This window comes from Halichondria panicea, chromosome 10 (assembly GCF_963675165.1).
Source record: "Halichondria panicea chromosome 10, odHalPani1.1, whole genome shotgun sequence".
Taxonomy (NCBI): domain Eukaryota; kingdom Metazoa; phylum Porifera; class Demospongiae; order Suberitida; family Halichondriidae; genus Halichondria; species Halichondria panicea.
In genome coordinates, this window is record NC_087386.1 from 3,823,091 (window position 1) to 3,843,539 (window position 20,449).

The following is a 20,449-nucleotide window of genomic DNA, read 5'->3' on the forward strand; positions in this document are numbered from 1 at the left end:
CATGCAAAATGTGTTCCAGCCGAGTACTTCAATGGCAGATTCGTCTTCATCCATGTCCATATCATCTATTATATCCATCATTAATTTTTAATACATCTTTGATACACGTGCTTTAAATAGAGCTGCTGCATCAGGTCAAAGTATATGTTTCTCAATGGGACTCAGGTCTATACTGTACTGTACTGCATGTGCAGAGATTAATGGTTGCATGTGCAGACATGATCACTGCATGTGCAGAGATTAATGGTTGCATGTGCAGACATGATCACTGCACACGCAGAGACTAATGGTTGCATGTACAGACATGATCACTGCATGTGTAGAGACTAATGGTTGCATGTGCAGACATGATCACTGCATGTGTAGAGACTAATGGTTGCATGTGCAGACATGATCACTGCATGTGCAGAGATTAATGGTTGCATGTGCAGACATGATCACTGCACACGCAGAGACTAATGGTTGCATGTGCAGACATGATCACTGCATGTGCAGAGACTAATGGTTGCATGTGCAGACATGATCACTGCATGTGCAGAGACTAATGGTTGCATGTGCAGACATGATCACTGCATGTGCAGAGATTAATGGTTGCATGTGCAGACATGATCACTGCATGTGCAGAGATTAATGGTTGCATGTGCAGACATGATCACTGCACACGCAGAGACTAATGGTTGCATGTGCAGACATGATCACTGCATGTGCAGAGACTAATGGTTGCATGTGCAGACATGATCACTGCATGTGCAGAGACTAATGGTTGCATGTGCAGACATGATCACTGCATGTGCAGAGACTAATGGTTGCATGTGCAGACATGATCACTGCATAAGGCGATCATTGCACGTGCATGCTATGTCGGTATATTCACACCAGGACACTCCTATGTATATGCAGACATTGTTATTGAAACACACGGCGCGCCATACTAACAGCTTAAATCACATGCCCTCTGTCATTGTGAAATCTTTGAAAGAAACCTTTGACAAGGAGACATGATCACTGCATGTGCACAGACTAATGGTTGCATGTGCAGACATGATCACTGCATGTACAGACATGATCACTGCACACGCAGAGACTAATGGTTGCATGTGCAGACATGATCACTGCATGTGCAGAGATTAATGGTTGCATGTGCAGACATGATCACTGCATGTGCACAGACTAATGGCTGCATGTGCAGACATGATCACTGCATGTGCAGAGATTAATGGTTGCATGTGCAGACATGATCACTGCATGTGCAGAGATTAATGGTTGCATGTGCAGACATGATTACTGCACACGCAGAGATTAATGGTTGCATGTGCAGACATGATCACTGCATAAGGCGATCATTGCACATGCATGCTATCTAGGTATATTCACACCAGGGCACGCCTATGTACATGCAGACATTGTTATTGAAACACACGGCGCGCCATACGCGCCATAAGGCCGGCATACTGTACATCAGATGTATGCGGAGAGTAATGTGACTTCCTGTATCTGTCACAACCTTGGAATTTGCACACTGACCAATCCAAGTGTGGTGATGTCATCTATCAAGAAAGTAGATTACATCACCCACACTTGGATGGGTTGATAGATTACATCACCCACGCTTGGATTGGTCAGTGTGCAAATTCCAAGCTTGTGACAGATACAGGAAGTCACGTTACTCTCCGCATACATCTGATGTGTATGCCTACGTTCGATACTCTCTCTATCATAAACTCTTGGTACTATACTGTACTTATTAAACGTGAGAAGGATTCAGGTACAAGTTTACATAGCTCTGCATCCAGCTATTTTAATGTACTGTTATTACTTTATGGTATAAAAACCTATAGATCTATAGCTAGTATAGATCTAGTCAACATCGATAATAATTATCGCAGATGTATTCTATATTTCTCATGCAGGATAGCGGCCATTAGCAATGGCACAACGCACTGTAAGCTCTGAAAGTATTCAAATCTGGTTGCAGCTGGTTGATAATCATCTTACGCCAGAGAGTGTTGCTTTTCTTAAGTTAGGTCTCTACCCTCGCATAAAATTTGTGTCCTATGAGCAGATATTGAAACCATCACAGCTTTACAATTATCTTCTTGCCAGTCATGGCAGTAGACCAGGAGACGAGAAGCAAATACTGCAAGTGTTCGCCAATGCCCTAAAACAGCTGGGTGAAGAGTTAAGGGGAGTTCATCTTGTTGACTGCATGCCTGCCTATGGACTTGACATTCCACTTCCGCTGAAGGATCATGAGCTTACAAAGGACGACAAGTTTTACTCGTGCCTTGTGAGAGTTGGAATCAAGTCCAGAGGTTTGGAATTGGAGCTAAGACTTCAGAAGCACTTCTGCCGCCCTTCGTATTTGAATATGAATTACCAAAATCTCAAACATTTGCCAGACCTTTTTGTAAGGCTTATTCAGAATAAGCTTATTGGGTGCGATTACACTGAAGAGCTACTGAAAGCATTCACAAAGTATGGTGCACGTCAGTGCATCAAATGCCTCGACCAGTACTACCACAGCGTTGATTTGCCTAGAGTACCTACTTATCAATCAGGTACCGTATTATTTACTTGATTAAACGCCCTCCTTGAATAAACGCCCATCTCATTTAAACGCCCAGGGTAAAAGCTCTGTCTTTGTCAATAACGCCCATCTTAAATAATCGCCCATATATGGGGCGTGGCACTGTGGGTGGAGCTGAAATAGCACATGGAACCTGTTGCAAGCATGGCAGTTGCAGCATAGAATAATAATGATGCATCGATGGCAGAGAGAGAGATACCGACACAGAGGGCACTCCTATGACTTAAATTTAAGCTGAGAAATAGATTTAAGCTGAGACAGCAGCCCAAGAAGAGCACAATAACTGCTGCTGTGCAAGAGTTTTGCATGGAGTAGACATAACAATAAACGCCCTCCTCGTTTAAACGCCCCCTCTAAAGACTTCGATCTGAAATAAATGCCCGGGCGTTTAATCAACGTATATTATATTTTCTAGGCAGTTTTTTTGACATTGTAAATCACGTTCTGATACTGTTGATAATGGAGCCCTACTCTCCAGATACATGTTCATCAAGTCGTGATCAGAAAACGTCAGGTCTCAATTGTGGGTTATCTATTCATTACTCATATTTTCTAATTAATTTACTCATAGCGTCTTCTGAAGTTCTTTCCGAATGTGAAAGGAAAAAGCTGTTGCAACGAAAACGCAAATCACGACGCAGATTACAGGAGTTAAGTGAATTTGTGGATCAACCTAAAGGTAAAGTACTACAGATTGGTAATGAATGTGGTATATATTGATGCCATATTGTTGTTGTTATCCAGGTCACTCGATAAACAATGAAGAAGTATCAAGGAGTGCCCCACAAAATGGCTCAATCTTTAATGAGATAATTACTGGTATAAGATTCAATATGTGTAGGTACTTTTCATGTGCGCATGAATTGTGCTTTTCCTCTTCAGAAGCTTCAGAAGCCACGGTGACATCAAATGCTCAGAAGCAGCAACAGGCACCAAACGACGAATCAAACTCAAGCACTGATCATGAATCCTCAGATGATGAAGGTATGCTTTTCTTTACAGCGCTCAAAAAAGTCATTATCACCCCACAGAAATTGAACATTTTCTTCCTAAACCCGCAAGAAGTAAGTATCACTATTAGCCTTTGTCTAGGCCTTCCAGACAGAGCTAACCCTGTCATCACTTTTTCACTACAGGTATAGGATTCCCTACTCAAGGTCCAAGGAAGGGTATGTGGCTCTTTATTAGAATAAAAATACAACGTGCATATTGCAGCTTTTTGTACCAAGTTCTGTTGTGTTGGAGCGATAGTAGGCCTGCTGATGTTTCTGGTAGTGGTTGGTGTTGTGTCTGGCACTGCTTGGATACATCTAATAAAGACAAAGCCAATGTCCACACAAGGAAAGGAAGGAAACATCATTGTTCTTGGGCGTATCAACCACTTTTTCGTCAGAATTGTTGATGTCTATGGATATCGGATAATTGAGCCTGTGGGCGTTTATCGGTATGATGGGGACTGTGCTAATTTACCAGCTAATCCAAGCCCTCAGCATATAAAACATTTAAAAAATATAACTAATATGTATCTTCTTGAAGGTACAGAGTTCATTTATGATTTGCAGCTGTTGGATACCAACAATAATGCACATGTTGATGTCTACTTGACTATTGGCCTCGAAGTATATGGTTTCAATCCCTTGGATGAAGAGAATGTAGTTTGTCATAACAAAGCCTTTTCTGATGGGAAAACCCATCATTGCGTGCATAGAGTGACCGAAAGTACATACTACAATCTAAACATTCTTTTGTCTTTCCCAATCGCAAATACCGAGTATCACATGAATGTAAGCTTTGACAACAAGTCTATTATCACCACACACCTTGAGCATATATGCACTATTGCGAACAAAGAGCATTGTGTTATCCCTTTCTCATTTTCTGGCTCATTAGCATGCTTGGTGGGAAACATTTCGAATACAACTGCGGACGATGTATTTTATGTTGATGTCAACACTATTGCATTTCAGATTTCCCCTGTGTTGGGAATTACTGTCACAATAGTGCTACTTTTTCTTTTAGTTTTTTTACTCTTTTGTTGTTGCTGTCTTTATACCAGGCATAATTTCTGCTTGTGATGTATGTGTGTTTTGCTTTGCCAAATCGAAAAACAAGGTAGTGTCGAGCCGTACCAGTATGTCTCTACAGTAGGGGTTGGTAGATTGTGTTGCTCGACTATTTCTTTATGCTCAAGGGATATTCCATGTCAACTCAACACACAAAAATGAGCACCACCTCCGATTTCAACGAAACTGGGCATATACATACCTTACCATAATATGGTTGGTTATATTATAACCAATTTTAACCCCATTTGTCGTATGGCTTCTTAGTTACGAGCCCTTGAAATTCACCGAAATTTATAAATGCTTATACTATAATACTGACCTGTATTTGTGCTATTACACTACAATTATAATACTGACCTGTATTTCTGTAAAATCTGCCTATTACAAAGGTGCCTAGACCCCGCATTAGCATAATTCTCACCCAAAAATGTAGATCTACCTGCTTATGTATATGAAGAACACACACACACAATAGATCTAACAACAGCATATAGCTTCATTGTGCCTACTGCTACACATGTACTATTATATAAGTCTTGTTTTGTCTACGATTTTCCTGTCCATCTCTTACTCTGAAAAAAGGATAATCAATAGTGAATAGCGAGTGATTAGTAACGATGTACGTAAGGCATGCACAAACTCTATATACAGCAGAGCTTGAAGTAACTCCCTATGAGTATATACTGTGCACGTACATGTTCTCTTAGCCGAGGCTTGTACTATCGCTGATGCATAAAATTATGACAGAGAAGCCTTACCTTACTGGATTTCTTGAGCACCTCCAACTCGTCTGACTGTTTGAGCAGCTTGTCATTGACCTCACAGAGGTGGTCTGACATTGCACTCAGTTGCTTCTCATAGCTATTAGACGTAGTAGCCAGTTGATCCTACATGTGTACAAGACAATCCAAGTTCGTGCATTTGTACATGCATGTATTAGGTAGTAGAACTCCAACTAGGAACATACATCTCCCTACAAATACGATGAAAGCACCGCAGGTACTGATGCCTCGGTGGAGATGCCAAAGCTACATAACATAAAGCTACTAATAGCTTTTATACACACGATGAACATTTTTGCAGTAATTAATTTTGCTGCATGCAAACTCAAAGAGTGGGTAATGATCGATCGTGATTGTTAAAAACGATCGATGCCAAAACTTCAAGTCTAAAATTAATGGCTGCATCAGTGCAGCCATAGATAGAAGAGGGATTGGTAACGGAAGTACCCACGTGTAACATCTGCTTTACCCGCAGTTTAATCGAGGCTGTGTCAACAAGCCAAAGCTGTAGATGGGTGTGATCCAGCTAGGTGAACTGATGACCTATTTCTACACACACAAATATGCTCAGTCTGTGCAACTCACATAAAGGTCTATACCTATTTTAGCAGTTATAACCAGCACGCTTACACGTTTTAGCAATACAAGACTATAAATAGCAGCTGTTTGCCTATAACTTTATTGGAATGTCCCTTTTTACTGGGTGTGGTCAGTCATTAGCAAGTACTACACAGAAGAGGTCCGACATGCGTGCACGAATCACTACAAGTTCGGTGCATTGATGTCATTGCGGTCACGTGATAACGTCCAGGCCAAATGCACTGAACTTGTAGTGATTCGTGCACGCATGTCGGACCTCTGAGTACTACACGTGGCTCACAGACTGGGCATGCTGAAAGAGATGATGTCTCGAGGAAACACAACTTTCTTATTTTGAGCGAGTTACCCGGCAAAATAGCCTCGTTTATAGGGCCTAACGCAGATAGTTTTCAAGGTTTTACTGCAGATTCAATGTAAAATGATCACGTGAACTGCTTCCGTTACCAATCCCTCTTACTCTTCTATCTATGGTGCAGCAGAGCCTTGCAGCTCTCTTCTCACTCTTGCAGCTACCAATAGCTAGCGTTCTAGTGCAGAGCTAACTAATAAGTAGAGTAGCAACACTCGGTAAACAAGTTTGGCTACGTGCTCTTCTGAAAAGGCTGCAATGACATTCCAAGTAAGCAAAACTAGGCATTATTTTGTAAACCCACGAATTAAAATCCAAGAAAACATGACTAGAAGCCTATAGAAACTCTTACTTGCACATCATTGATCCTTGAGCAGCTGTAGCAGTCTACACACACACACAGACACACAAACACACTACCATATACCTCGCTTGCACATGCGCACCGAGGCATAATTAATTAATGCTCCCCCTCAAATTTACTTTCCTACAAAGCATACAATTATTGTAGAGCTTGATTATTCACCTGCAGTTGCTGTAGTGCATCTCTAGCAGTGTCCAGATCTTGAGCCAGTTTAGTTCTTAGTGTGGAGCTGTGAGCTAACTGTTTGTGGAGCCCTCGACACTGCAGTGGAACAATGTGCATGATGGTAGAACAACAACTAGAAGTGGAGTACTGAAGTGCTAAACCTTCGGCCGTTGATTATTAGCACGTCATAATTATGCAAAGTATTTCCCATGATATTTAAGAATTGAATGCATTCACCTCAGTATAGTAATAGGCAGCTTTGCTGTCAGCGTCTTGAACCTGCAAGCAGTCCACGAGTGAGGAATGTGTTTACTTAGTCCAAAGCTCACCTGTGTGCTTATCTCAGTTATTCTGTCCACAAAGTGCTGTCTGACCATTGACATATCATCCAAAGGTTCCTACAGAACCAATTATGTGTTAAGTAAACATGTTCATGATTTAAGGAACCTTTTCTAGTCCTTCAGCTGAGCTGGCAGACAAGCAGCCCACCTGTGTATGTGATACAAGGAATGTAATTATGGATCAAGGGGCTGGGTGTACAGATCAAAGTCTTACCGAGTCAGACAGAGCTTGCATGTTCGGAAGGTTGGAAGCAGCTGTTACCTGAGACTAGAGGGTAAATACACATTAGTGTGCATGTTAAGACAAAATCGCATATGTTTATTGCTCGTAAAACATTCTAGTAATACGGTAGACTTTAGTTATCATAGTAAAGCATGGGTCATCACTAATGCACGAGTATAACAAAAGTGAGCTCATGCAATGATATATACATGTATATCACACGCACTCACTAGTGGGTTGGCTGAGGTAGGGTTGTTGGAGGAACTTGTCTTCCCCTGAGCTAACAAACCGTCCAAAGTCAACACTTTCTATACCAAACAAAATAAACGACAGTAGTGATTAGTCTCATTGGGGCATACTTTCTGTTCTTTCTCAAATTTCACTTTAAGTAACTGCAAGTCTAAAATCAAAGTCTCCTTCTCCTGAACAGAATAACGACAATATGCAAAATGTTAGTGTATAGGTACATAAATCAATTAACACTTTTATCATTCGAAATACCTGCTCCAACTTGGTGAGCTTGTCCTGATTAGCCGTCACCTGCTGTAGGAATGTCTGGCGTTCCGATGAACTGGACTGAGATTTTGCATTGTACACAGCTAGTGTGTACGGAATGGACTCGGGACACTCCTGTACATGCAAAAGGATCAAGAGACTATCTTACAGCCATTTGTGTCACATAATTATGCAAGCACATAAATTATTGGACGCATGAAACAAGAATTACAGCATCTCATTGCTGACCGAATGCATAATAAGTACAGGGATATGGGCTGGCCAACTCACATTATTGAGGTTCCTCATATAGCCAGTGGCTCTGATTCTGAGTGTCTGCAGAACACTGGACTGGTCTGACTGCTGCATTAGATGGTGGTTAACAGCAGTTACCTTACATACATAGCACGTATTCTTAGGAATATACAGGGTTCATGGATGATGTCCATGCTACCTTAGTAATCAGCCAAAGGCTAGATTGAAACAGTCCAAGCTAATAATAGTGGATCAAAAACAAAATCTGATATAGATTTTTTACCACGTCTTTGTTAGCACTGAGGGCCGACTGCTCAAGTGAGGACTTAAATAGCGCTCTATTAGACTGCAGGAACCCACTCAACTGGGGAAAGTGAGTTACCATAGTGATGGTGAAGCTATACAGTGATTGGACATACTCACCTGTTGTGCAGTGGAGCTTATTCCGTTGAGAGAGGACACAATGCATTCATTGGTTGTGTTCAGCCTCTGCAGGGAGGAAGGATACCCAAATTGATAATGGTATTTAATCACCACATTTAATGGTAGTCGCGATCAGCACTAGACAATAAAATGAGGACCGCATGCATGAGTGAAACTAGTTATACTTTCCAATTGTGTGTGGAGTGTGTGTGCGTGTGTAGTACGCGTGACTCAACTAGAACCCTCAGGTGCTGACATGAATAATAAATAGAAACTCGAGGAGAGTTATGCAGTAGATGTAGTATACTTGGTGTTAATTTGGCGTCTCAGGTGTGGCTACTGCAGCAATCATTACTATTAAGTAGCCTGAGGCATGCTGAAGTTTGATAACGGAGTTTTAGTGGTGCATGCGCATAGAATCACAGCTAAGTCAGCATGCAAAGAAATGTCGACTCTGGAGTTCTTATGTTCTTATGTTCTTATGTTTAGCAACAACCACAATCATAATTTTAGCTTTCTAATTTAGTGACCCTATTCTGGTATGGCAGCTGCAAATACGTGCCTCGAATAAAGGCCTAGTCCAAGCTTCTAAGCTTTTGCACGACAACGAAGCAAAATCTACTATTACTTGTTGTGAGCAAGCATGTAGGCTATGCATGAGTACAAAGAGACTAAAGAAATTCACCAACCAACCAATTAGAACCAAGAGTAGTTCTAGTGCAATATTATACTTCAAATCTAAATACACGGATCTAACAATGAAGTGTACGTGACATTGTGTATAATTTATACATACATTTAATTCTTGAATTTCTAATGGGAATTCACTGACTAACCCACCTGTGAGGCAATGGGCAGGGTGTACTCTTGAGCAATCTTGGTGGAGAAATGCTCCGACAAAACTGTATATACAGTACACATTGTGATTCTCAGCATATCCTCTACTGTGTACTATACCTGCAACATCTTCACTGGCCTCCTTGAGACAAACTTGCAGTTTATTGAGACAGTGAGCCACATTGGTGGGGGAGATGCCAGTAGAGGGACCTGTTTGATTGGTTGGTAACGCACCCACGAATATTTCTGCTAAGGGCTCTAGAGCCAAATAGCGAAAATTTTTACACCCGCGAAAATATCCCGCTATACATGCAGTATAAGGATACAAGGTCACAATGATCACTTTCTATCAAAAAGAGGCTCATAAATGGCTTCAATTAACTTTGAATAAAGAAGTTTTCACACGCACATAATTTATATCGATATCAATCCCAATGATTATAGAAGCTATAGTTTTCCGTTACCACAAGCTCGACTAGCTATTACAACAATACCGAACGTTCAGAGCTGCCTCACCAGTGCAGATGATGTTTAGATAGTCATGGATGGAGAGGAAGACATTGGTTATGTGTGTGAGGCACTGAGACACACGCTCATTGCTCTCAGTCAGTTGAGGACCGCAGATCATCTCAGCACTCTCCTCCTCAAGGCTGCACGCACAGGAGCAAAGGTATATTATATTGTAGACAATTAATTCAACGATTGTTCCAGTATTACAGTACACATTATTTATTCCACATTGGAGCCTATAATCTTACAGATTACTGTAACAGTGTGAGCTACAAAAGATGGTATTTGCAGTATACTGCATGATTAGATACCCGTACATGTACAGTGCTAGCTCATGTACCCACCTTAGCTGCAGATAGGGGGTAAGTGTCTCCAGGTAGGACACAAACTTTTGATGGGAGTTGGAAAAATCGGTCAGTTCAGCACCTGAAGCCTGTGAGTATATAGAAGAGTCAGGACAGTCTTCAAGTGATGTGAAAATCATGCGCATGCATTCATGTATGTACAATACATGCAAATCTCAATAAATTAATGTATGGCAAACAAGGACAGAACAAATGTACAGATCGAGGATTCGAGTAGACTGCAGTGGACTCATGACTGGGTACATAGTGAAGAAAAGCTTTCTTGAGGATAAATGCATAAACATTAAGCAAAACTATATTGACAGCTGTCGCCCGTAAACTACACCTGATAGAGATCCAGAACCATATCACAGCTACTGTAGCTAATACACTCACAACAGAGAAGGGTGACTGTGTGAGATGGTCACAGTAGTGGGTGAGGGAGGTGAGGAGAGGTCGTGTAAAGGATGAGGACTCGTGTAGGAGCTCACACAACTAGTGAGAGGAACACAGACCAGACAGGCTTAGTATGGAACAGAATGGACGGATTTAGGTGAATTATTCACTTACCTTTTGGTTAATCACAGACATATGAACACCGCCAGTCACATCCCTTGGATAAGTCTTACAACGCTAAAAAGGAAGAAGTACAGCAGAGCTTGCAAAGCTCGTATCTTGTACACTATTTACAGGTATATGGTCTTGATACCTGTTCTAGGTAGGAATGGAATGTAGACAGTTGAGTGGTGAAGGTAGAGAACAGTTCCAGTCCTCCTTTCAGGGCACTTAGAACCTCATTCTAAAGGATTAATTGAGTCAGGAGAGGTTATGGTTCACAACGTGACAAGCGTTTTGAAAGGCTCTTCTGCAGTTGAAAATCACACTTGCTAGGGCCTTGAAAACAAAGTAGTAATATCTATAGCTCAATGTGATAAGCATATAAATGTACTATACCAGATTAAAGTATCCATGCAATCACCTGCAGCTTGGTGTCTACTACCGGCACGTTGAGTGAACAGTGAGAGCTATCCAAGCCTGTGCCGATCAAAACGGAGAGTTGATTATAATATACTAAGCATGCATGGGCTATCATTACTGCATTACATCATATACTGTACGTAGACAAGAGTTGAGACACCCTGTTTTTGTGTGTCACTATTTTAATAGAATGTCGTAAACAAACCTTCAAACAACCTAGAACTGGGATGAACTGCAGCTACAGCTGTGCCTGCATAATGAAGATCGCATGCATACTGTCTTAACATAAACTCGATGTTAATGTATGTATGTACCGGGCTAGTTGTGTATTATGTACTCTCAGAACAATATGTAATTTTCCAACTCACTGGGTTTCTCCACTGGTTTGCTCTCAATGTGGGTAGTAACCTGCAGTCTGGAAATAAAACTGACAGTATAAAACGGCCTGAAGTGATGTATAACAATCTTACCTCTGGACATTCTTTCTAAGCTCATGCACTTCACTGACTTGTACAGCCAGCTGTGCCTGCAACAAGCCATAAAATAAAGAACGGGTTGTGTGGTGCTCATGGCTAAACAGTACGAACATGTAAGAGTAAGACACTCCCACTAACCAATTATGGAAAGATATCATTATAACAATTAACTCACTTCAACCATTGCTTTATCGTTCTTTATGACCTCCATGAGTTGGGAATGTTCCCTGTTCACCTCCTCCGCTCCGACATTATGTGTGGCCACCTCCCTCTCCAGGTTTGCTATCTTATTCTCTAGTGATGAGATTGTACGCTCAGACTTCTGAGTCAACTCCAACAACTACAGAAGACATAAAATGTTGCATATACTATAATTATGTATAAAGTGCAAGTATGGCTGATGGCTATCGAAAATAGCGTCTAATGTTCTTAATGAAGTATATTGAATATAGGCTACAACGAACCTTATTATACACATACATTATATGTAAGTGCTACTAAGCCCCATTCTTAGTCTACCTTCATATGCAGTCGCTCATTCTCTGAAATCTTTGCGGCCAGCTCTTGTGTGTGAACTTCAGACATGCCAGTTCCATCATTTCCCTGCACGTGTGAGATTTCAATGAAGCCTCTAGCACTCAGTAAAACACACAAACTTGTAGCCAATACACCCTGGCAGGCACAATTCGTACACTGCACACACTATATTGATCGACACACCTTTTTCTTCCTTGTTCTGGCTGGGCTGCTAAGGTCGTCCTGCAGCATAGCCACTCTCTTGCTAAGCTGTTGGTTTCGAAACTCAAGGCTCTCGTTTTCTTGAACATACTTCCTCAGACTCAGTGTCTTCTCTCTCACTGCCTCCTGTGGGGGTGGAGCACATCAGGTGTAACAATCTGAGAAGGGTTGTCTTAATTATTTGTTAACATGATTTTTGAGAGCATAAAAAGAGCCACATTTTTTGTGAGTGGCATAATGGGCACATTGTATTAATGCATGTAATGCTGACTTTGGAAATAGGTCACTACGACTTTGGAAATAGGTCACTACAGAATCAGGAGTGTATACATACATGCATGTAGACCCTACGGGTACTTTTTCTATCTACTTGGTATAAGTTCCTGGATATAGAGTTAACAGAGCCATATATGTAGCCATTACTAATTTGTGATATGTAGCGTCTGTTTTGTGTTGGTGGTTTACACTGGAATAGTGCGGGAATAATTGGCTGTTATTGTGAAAATGGAATAAGCAACGTCTTGAACACACTCAGAGAGGAGGTTATCGGTTATCGGTATGCCATTGAACATGGATCACGTAACGGATATGAAAATCCAAATATATTCTACGCCTTTTTAATAGCTTACATCCCTTTTCATGTACAATAATAACTTCGGTGCCGTATACACTGTATGTGCCATTTGATCTGAAAAACTACATGACATGTCTTAGAACTTTAAAGGTAAATCCTCTACAGGGGGTGCAACAAGTCGTCCTCAAGACACTCCATTTGAATTGGTGGCTTGCAAGTCAGCGAGTACATATACCCGGTACCCCATGGTATAACCAGTATTATATCTGGTTTCTGCTATCAAGGAGATCAATAAAAGCACATATTCAACGGCCTTAGACTAGAAACCACTCCCTTTCTCTTGGACTGGCAAGCTACCGTGTTGAGAGTTGTCCCAGTGCGTGACGTACCTCTAGCTGTGCTTTGCTTGATTGCTCATCACGTATGGCTTTCTTCAGTACATCAACTTGGGACCTGAGCTATATAGATTGATCAAAACTGAATAAAGAGTACACATAGTATTCAAGGATGGACTGATTGCTCTATGACCTATACTTATATCCTAACAATTAATTATCCATTGCAGATAGATCTAAAGATGAGCTCCATGGTATACGTAGCTGTGTACAGAATAGAGATTATACCTTAGCATATTCTTGAGCAAGCTTCTGATACTTTCCTTGAAGCTCAGTACCCATACTTAACTTGTACACTCGAACTCGTACTCAACAATCCCTTTTCTGCTTTTTAGCTATAGTGTGTTTGGGGGCGGGGCTTGTTAAAGAGGTTGCAAAATTAATGATAGCCTATTCATATCATACCATCAGAGTTCCCATCAAAAGTTCATTAGGAATGAGATAGAAGTTCTGACTCTTGATACCATGTACTGTGTACTAGACACCATTTTTAGCTATAGTGTTTGGGGCGCCCGTAAAGAGGTTGCTAAATATCAAACTTAATGATAGCCTATTCATATACCAGAGGACACCATGCTGCTGAACTGTCAATGCATACCAACTACATGTATACGATATTATGGGATGTAGCAATTTACCACATGCTTTATGCTATCAAGTGTATTAGTCCGTTCAACAAGATTTCCATATAATATTGCAGTTAAGCTTTCCAGAGCAATTACATCATGTTCCCATTCAAATCAACTTAATAATGCATGCCTGTATTAATGAGATGACATGTTTTCATGATTTCAGAGAACACAAAATAATTTATGACTGCTCACGGAGTAGCTAACAGACAGTTACTGAGTGTGGCACCTCATGATATTTGCTTGGTAATGAGTCTCCAAACTGTCGGACCTACACACAGCAGCAACAACATATGAAATAATAATGGTAACGGATACTGACAGATGGACAACATCACAAAGAGCATAATTATATTTGTCAGGGCCTGGGGACGAGTGTAGCATTGTGCATGATACATAATTTAATTAGCCTCGAGACCAGCCGTTCGTTATCTGAAAGAACGCCTGGTGAAGTTCCAATGTAGCACTCGTCCAGCTGAGTCAGCGTTTTATAGCATCATAATGATATTCATGGGTAATACACCTTGGGCGGACAATTACTGGTCCAAGAAATTCCTGGACCACTGGACGAGTGCTACATTGGAACTTGACCAGGCGTTCTTTCAGATAACGAACGGCTGGTCTCGAGGCTATAATTTAATATGCTATTAATAGTGTACACAATAAACACCACATAAGTGGATACCTACATCCCAAAATTAGAATACTAATGAGAAGTATTGAGGACTGACCAACTCTCAACAAGAGTACTATCGTCCCAAAAGCAGTGACACTCGATATGACATTCCATCTTGCAGCCAATGCCTCTTCTTCCTCCATCTTCTTTACCTGTTCACTGGAGAGGCCCAGACCTTCTGGATTCATTGACATTCGTTGCATGGTTGGCTGTTTGCTGTATATATTATATATGTGTACAAGTTTAATACTTCTTCACCAAACACCACATGCACACGTGTGTAGATCTTGCCAGGCTTTATTCTATAGCGGCAAATTAAAAAAGGGAGTGGTTTCCAGTCTGCAAAATTGCATAATTTATTGTTGTAAGTGCAAGACTGAAGTGGTGAGATCCAATAAAACAGTAAACATGGATGAGCAGGACCCTGGCTTACTGACGGAATGGGTAGACAGTGTCAAAGAGAATTTATCTGTGATGAAGAAACATCTCCAGCAGTTTCATGCAAATGAACACGCTTTGATGACATCACTTTCTCATGCATTACAGAGCTCATGGAATGCTCTCAGCAAACTCACATACAATTACAAAGCGATGAATGACTCTAGTGACTTAGAATTGGGTGACGAGTGGGCCCAAGTTGCATTGGATTTATCGTGGGAGCAGTTGAACACGGGACACTGGAAAGACGTTGGTCGTGTGTGGAGGGAAGCGTATACTACCGCTGCTCTGATGAAGGCACTCGGTTTGGTGATGAAAGGCCAGACCCAAGAGGCGTTGGAGGTGACTGACAAAGGGATATTACTTGGAGCACCTATCCTTGATGGTGCATTGCATAGTCTTGCAAGTGTTTTAGTGAAAACAGTCAACTTGGCAAACCATACTACGATTGTTACAGCTGATCATGATTTAACTTCTGTTTCCCTTTACCCTGATGCGGATCCTCCTGTAGAAAAGAAACCAAAGGTTGTTTTTAGAAGCTATATGCCAATTCAACCATTATCTATAATAGCGGCAAAAACTGTCGATAATAACGGCGAAGACTCGTTCCCTGACAAGTGTAAAGCATCAGACGTTCCTCTGATTGACCCATCGAGGAGAATCTCTGTGAGGCACTGTCCTTCACTGGACGAGTTCATGGAGCAGTATATGAAGAGTAGGGTTCCCGTGGTGATCTCTGGAGCCATGGACCACTGGCCTGCTTATGCAGTCAAAAAATGGAGGTATAATAATTATTATATGCGCATATAATATGCACACAGAATTATAGTTTGTTCTATACCGGTAGTTTGCTAGGCGATTAACTAGTAATAATAACACTCTTCAGGCCTTCATACAGAAAAAATTGACAGGGGGGGGGGGGAGGCGATTATCCGTATGCTAACGTACCTACAGACAGTAACTTAGAAGAAATTGTGGACGTATGGAACAGAAGAATAGCAGTTTAATCGAAGTAAAGAATTGTAATAATTACGAATATTAAGGTAGAGCTTTTTGTTTGGTAGGTGTCACAGGCTGTAACACGGTGTGTTAGGCCTATATTTTCAATACAATTGCCAGGGGTGCGAGCGCCCCCCTGTGCCCCCCCTCTCTATGAAGCCCTGCTGAGTCTTTCAGTCGGGCTGTGGAAGTAGTAATAAATTGGCTGCTTCACTCGTTAAACACAGTTTGGGTTACTTGAAGAAAGTAGCTGGCCCTCGTACAGTACCTATTGAGTTGGGGTCAAAGTACACAGATGAAGAGTGGTCACAGGAGCTAATGACTCTCTCAGAATTCATTGACAGGTTTGTAACTCAGGTGAGTAGCAGCTGTGGATTTGTTAGCTCAGGGTACAATGATTATGTTCCCATACAGCATCCTATTAATGGACCTAAAGGATACCTAGCACAACATCAGCTGTTTGATCAGGTACATAACAACAATTAATTGACACTGTGCTTGGCACTCCATCAATATAAGAACCCTTGTCGATATAATTATTGTGCACATAATTATAGCTTCAATGCTAGCTACATTGTACATGACTGCACATGTACTCATGTTTAGAGCAGTGTATTGTGTCAAATACTTATTGTCCACCACAATGTAGTGGACAATAAGTTATATACCCACTGAAATGAACAATGCTTGCTACCTTACCTTGGATACAATTAGCTAACAGTCTCAAAAACTCTTGAAAACGAACGACAAGCTTGTGCGTATAGCTTGTAGCCAGTGCTAAGCTTTTAGCTCTACGCACTAACTTAGTAAGCCCCACTCTTTCTCTAGCCTTCCTGGTGTTTAGTGAGCCCCACCCATGATCTGTCCTGCCCTTGCCAACTAGTGTCTAGCTTCTCTTTGGCTGTGTAGATCTAGTATACAATCAGTGCGCCCTCAAGGCAAAGGAGTTTAAATGAGAAATGCGGAGTTTACATGTATGGTATTTAAACCCCACCCAGTTGTATGATACAGACCCCAAGGGGTATATTTATATTTTAGTTAAATTACCATGCAATGAATTTTCAGATTCCAGAACTCAAGGATGATATCTCCATTCCTGACTACTGTTGCTTGAGATACACTGATTGTGTTGAATCTGGAAAATCACCTGCCAGCAAAGATACCGCAATATCATGTGATTCACTGTGCACAACCCCCACACTGTCTAACAATGCACCAACTAATACTGAAGAGATAGACATCAAAGTGAATGCCTGGTTTGGACCTAAGGGGACTATTTCTCCACTTCATTTTGACCCTGAACACAACCTCTTATCTCAGGTAATCCACAAAACAGTTGAGAATTGATATCCTCGTTGTAGTGTATATGGTATCTCGATCTCGGCCTAGTTTCCTTTTTGAGCAAATCAATCTCCTTCGATGATGCTATGCATGATTTGTAGTAGATAAATTATGTCTGCATGCATGATCTCATATAGCTTTATTAGAACGTCGGTTGCTTGGGTGACCCTATTATGATAAGTATGTCATGAGGTTAAAACTTAGCCTCGAGACCAAGCCGTTCGTTGTCTGAAAGAACGCCTGGTCAAGTCCCAATGTAGAACTCGTCTAATTGGTCCAGGAATTTTTGGATCAATAATTGCCCGCAACAACCATACTTATCCGTGAATATCATTATGATGCTTACAGCAACGTGCAGCTGCAGTGCAACAACCAAAGAGCTAGTATTGTTGTGTTTGCGGTACCGCAATCATGTTCACAACTACTCAAGCCTAACCACTCGCTGACTCAGCTAGACGAGTTCTACATGGAATTTGACCCGGCGTTCTTTCAGACAACAAACGGCCTGGTCTTGAGGCAGTTGTATAAAACTATGTAGACTTTCAAATGGCTATTAAATCATTGAAATCTTATTCGAATGTATATGTAGGTGGTTGGTCGTAAGTACGTAAGGCTCTACAGTGAGAGTGAGACCCAATACCTATACCCACATCAAGGAATTCTCTCCAACACAAGTCAGGTATAATGTGTATATATATAGTTACTATAGGGGTACATTAAATGAAATAATTCCTTGCTCAGTACAATATATATATTTATATTTAAGCTAGGCTTGATTAATTATGTCTCCAGCCTGATAAACGTAATATTATATCTCTATTTGTCGACACATAAGTAAGCTCAGTTTAAGCTAGTGTGACCGTCCAGGCTCCGTATTAGCCACTCCTGACTGTTGGTCTGGTCTAAACTATGCGCCGACGTCCTTCAGTAGCTACCAAGACTCCACGACATGTATCGAAGTCTACATGTTCACCAGAGTCCAGGTAGAGCTCCTTTTTGCTCCTTTTCAACCACCACCACTGCCACAAAAATACTCACATATCCTCGCCTTGTTCCGATTTAAGAGACAGTACTCACATGCTGTTACGGTAGAAAATTTCTGTGTAGCTCATGTCTGTGTTAAACCCTTTCTATGCAGTTTTAGATATTATTTAAGTGCATGTACATCCTTCTCCTTGATAGATACTGAATTTAAAACAAACTTAGGTGAAACAGTGAAGGAAGAATTATCTCTCCCTAATCGAATTATGATACATGTATATAAGGTGTAGCAATAATAATTGTTAGAATAATTATATGAACATCTCGTGCCTTAGAATCACTTAATACCTATAGATTATGTGGATTGATTTTTTGTAGTAGCCCTATTAATTTGGTTGTGTTGGTACAGACTAAGTACCCATGCAGTGCATCCATTAATTGACAACTTATTGCGATATGCTTTAATTTAATTTGCCCTGCTGCACAGTTACTTTGTCCTCTGTAGAACATAATCCCATTTAAAATTAAAACATTTCACTTTTGCGATTACACGTATACATACCGCGTAACACGTACAGTCATACATTGTATGCACACATCAGGTGGATATTGAGAAGCCAGATATGGACAAGTTTTCCCTGTTCTCCAACGCCAATTTTACTGAGTTTACCCTGCATCCTGGTCAGATGCTATACATCCCTCCTCGATGCTGGCACTATGTGCGCTCACTGGACATCAGTTTCTCAGTGAGCTTCTGGTGGAGTTAATTATGCAGTCTTCAGAACCTGAACTGCATTCGTGTATGTGCATGACATTGTATATCGATCATAGTGTGTGTACGTATATACTCAATCACGTTCATTCTCTGTGTAGTGTGTCATTCTCTGTGTAGCCTGGGTCAGTGTCAGTAATATAATATTTCTAGGGCCTCCGGTTAATCAGGCATTAATTTTATTCATTACCAACATTTAATGTAGATGATGTAGTGTTAATGAGATTCATAACCATTATTTATTACTTTCAATTGGTGTCAAGAAGAAGTCAAGGTACTTGCTTAGCTAGCTAGCTGCTGAAACTATTGTTTAGCGGTGGACTGGTAAGAAAGACTAGTGGCATGACGTCATCACCATTTTTGGGGCTAATTAATTAAGCTAATTAGTTTTTTGGAAAAAGAAAACATTGAGCTTCATTTTGGATCATTTTGATGCAGCATACACTGTATATTGCAAATAATACAGCAGTATGAACATAGTGTTAAATTTTGGTATTTACAGCCAGACCCGGGCCTTAACTACGCAGAGTTGTAGAAGAGTCGGTATGGAAAGCAAACCCTAGTAATGAATTGTGTGTACATGTAGCAGAGTGACTTTCAGTTTTTATTAATTTGTTGTGTCAACATTATACTAATTTATAGCCTGGATAAGCACACTAGCCTTATTTCAATTCACACAGGAGTATAGTTTTCCGTTAAAGGCATAATAATAATTTATTTGCAAGTCAACCTTGAGACATGTACGTGAATAGCTTGTGTGTGCTATTAGTGTTCATAGCAGCTGTTGAGCGTCTCGTAAACTGTACGGATCGTACTCAAGCGCTTACTGAATGTACAAACAACAGTGACTGTTTTCCTGCGATGAAATGTGACAATGGTACATGTGTGTGCGAAGCAAAACAGATTATCAATATGCAGTTCTCTGGATTACTCAAGTGTGACAAGCAAGGTGTTTCGGTTTCTGACTGCAATTGCTTCACATTTGATAACAATACAAAGCTGTACACACAGTAGGAGCTTGTATGGAGAATTGCATGAATGGTGACAGTGATTTCTACAATAATTTCTATCATCCGACCTTTCCTCCGAGCAGTACTAATGTTACTGAGAT

General features: G+C 40.9%; 3 protein-coding genes and 1 long non-coding RNA gene across 9 annotated transcripts; 2 read left to right on the top strand and 2 right to left on the bottom strand.

Annotated features, from left to right (window-relative positions):
* Nucleotides 1–1,612: 1,612 nt before the first annotated feature.
* Nucleotides 1,613–4,715, top strand: LOC135342939 (uncharacterized). Of its 4 annotated transcripts, XM_064539827.1 has the most exons (9): nucleotides 1,613–1,765; nucleotides 1,911–2,558; nucleotides 3,066–3,110; nucleotides 3,159–3,266; nucleotides 3,332–3,406; nucleotides 3,470–3,571; nucleotides 3,619–3,651; nucleotides 3,724–3,756; nucleotides 3,803–4,715. In XM_064539827.1, the coding sequence occupies exons 2-9, from the start codon at nucleotides 1,928–1,930 to the stop codon at nucleotides 4,660–4,662; spliced, it is 1,887 nt and encodes a 628-aa protein (XP_064395897.1). In that variant the 5' UTR covers nucleotides 1,613–1,765; nucleotides 1,911–1,927; the 3' UTR covers nucleotides 4,663–4,715. The 4 variants fall into 4 exon arrangements, with proteins under 4 accessions (XP_064395897.1, XP_064395895.1, XP_064395896.1 ...); XM_064539825.1 differs by having other exon boundaries at nucleotides 3,066–3,266; XM_064539826.1 differs by having other exon boundaries at nucleotides 3,066–3,266; nucleotides 3,479–3,571.
* A 352-nt stretch (nucleotides 4,716–5,067) lies between these two features.
* LOC135342938 (protein phosphatase 1 regulatory subunit 21-like) lies at nucleotides 5,068–13,858 on the bottom strand. The gene is made up of 29 exons (XM_064539824.1): nucleotides 13,731–13,858; nucleotides 13,497–13,565; nucleotides 12,516–12,659; nucleotides 12,315–12,398; nucleotides 11,971–12,135; nucleotides 11,790–11,845; nucleotides 11,688–11,734; nucleotides 11,525–11,569; nucleotides 11,321–11,376; nucleotides 11,051–11,140; nucleotides 10,912–10,974; nucleotides 10,738–10,836; nucleotides 10,342–10,430; nucleotides 10,004–10,137; nucleotides 9,608–9,697; nucleotides 9,491–9,552; nucleotides 8,651–8,716; nucleotides 8,511–8,591; nucleotides 8,264–8,335; nucleotides 7,979–8,107; nucleotides 7,837–7,899; nucleotides 7,708–7,785; nucleotides 7,469–7,522; nucleotides 7,361–7,402; nucleotides 7,243–7,311; nucleotides 7,151–7,192; nucleotides 6,911–7,009; nucleotides 5,412–5,540; nucleotides 5,068–5,225 (listed from the first exon to the last, which is right to left on the bottom strand). The coding sequence occupies exons 1-29, from the start codon at nucleotides 13,782–13,784 to the stop codon at nucleotides 5,199–5,201; spliced, it is 2,298 nt and encodes a 765-aa protein (XP_064395894.1). The 5' UTR covers nucleotides 13,785–13,858; the 3' UTR covers nucleotides 5,068–5,198.
* Nucleotides 13,859–14,236: 378 nt separating this feature from the next.
* Nucleotides 14,237–15,098, bottom strand: LOC135342945 (uncharacterized). Its single transcript, XR_010397004.1, has 2 exons — nucleotides 14,863–15,098; nucleotides 14,237–14,402 (listed from the first exon to the last, which is right to left on the bottom strand). It is a non-coding gene; the product is annotated as an uncharacterized LOC135342945 (long non-coding RNA).
* A 23-nt stretch (nucleotides 15,099–15,121) lies between these two features.
* LOC135342942 (lysine-specific demethylase 8-like) lies at nucleotides 15,122–19,594 on the top strand. Of its 3 annotated transcripts, none has more exons than XM_064539832.1 (6): nucleotides 15,122–16,027; nucleotides 16,472–16,601; nucleotides 16,659–16,712; nucleotides 17,310–17,564; nucleotides 18,175–18,264; nucleotides 18,453–18,564. In XM_064539832.1, exons 1-6 carry the CDS (start codon nucleotides 15,216–15,218, stop codon nucleotides 18,462–18,464), a joined length of 1,353 nt encoding a protein of 450 aa, XP_064395902.1. In that variant the 5' UTR covers nucleotides 15,122–15,215; the 3' UTR covers nucleotides 18,465–18,564. The 3 variants fall into 3 exon arrangements, with proteins under 3 accessions (XP_064395902.1, XP_064395901.1, XP_064395900.1); XM_064539830.1 differs by lacking the exon at nucleotides 18,453–18,564 and adding an exon at nucleotides 19,169–19,594 and having other exon boundaries at nucleotides 15,123–16,027; XM_064539831.1 differs by lacking the exons at nucleotides 16,659–16,712; nucleotides 18,453–18,564 and adding an exon at nucleotides 19,169–19,594.
* The last annotated feature ends 855 nt before the right edge of the window (nucleotides 19,595–20,449 follow it).

Excerpts from the sequence above, each read along its gene's own strand:
- LOC135342939 (XM_064539825.1), top strand. The coding sequence starts at position 1,928 with ATGGCACAACGCACTGTAAGCTCTGAAAGTATTCAAATCTGGTTGCAG. Across the intron at positions 3,572-3,618 it reads TGAATCCTCAGATGATGAAG|AAATTGAACATTTTCTTCCT; the intron begins GTATGCTTTTCT and ends ATCACCCCACAG. Across the intron at positions 3,652-3,723 it reads TCTTCCTAAACCCGCAAGAA|GTATAGGATTCCCTACTCAA; the intron begins GTAAGTATCACT and ends TTTTCACTACAG.
- LOC135342938 (XM_064539824.1), bottom strand. The coding sequence starts at position 13,784 with ATGGGTACTGAGCTTCAAGGAAAGTATCAGAAGCTTGCTCAAGAATAT. Across the intron at positions 13,566-13,730 it reads TTGCTCAAGAATATGCTAAG|CTCAGGTCCCAAGTTGATGT; the intron begins GTATAATCTCTA and ends CAATCTATATAG. Across the intron at positions 7,523-7,707 it reads CTACCTCAGCCAACCCACTA|TCTCAGGTAACAGCTGCTTC; the intron begins GTGAGTGCGTGT and ends TTTACCCTCTAG.
- LOC135342942 (XM_064539830.1), top strand. The coding sequence starts at position 15,216 with ATGGATGAGCAGGACCCTGGCTTACTGACGGAATGGGTAGACAGTGTC. Across the intron at positions 16,602-16,658 it reads TTGACAGGTTTGTAACTCAG|CATCCTATTAATGGACCTAA; the intron begins GTGAGTAGCAGC and ends GTTCCCATACAG. Across the intron at positions 17,565-18,174 it reads AACACAACCTCTTATCTCAG|GTGGTTGGTCGTAAGTACGT; the intron begins GTAATCCACAAA and ends ATGTATATGTAG.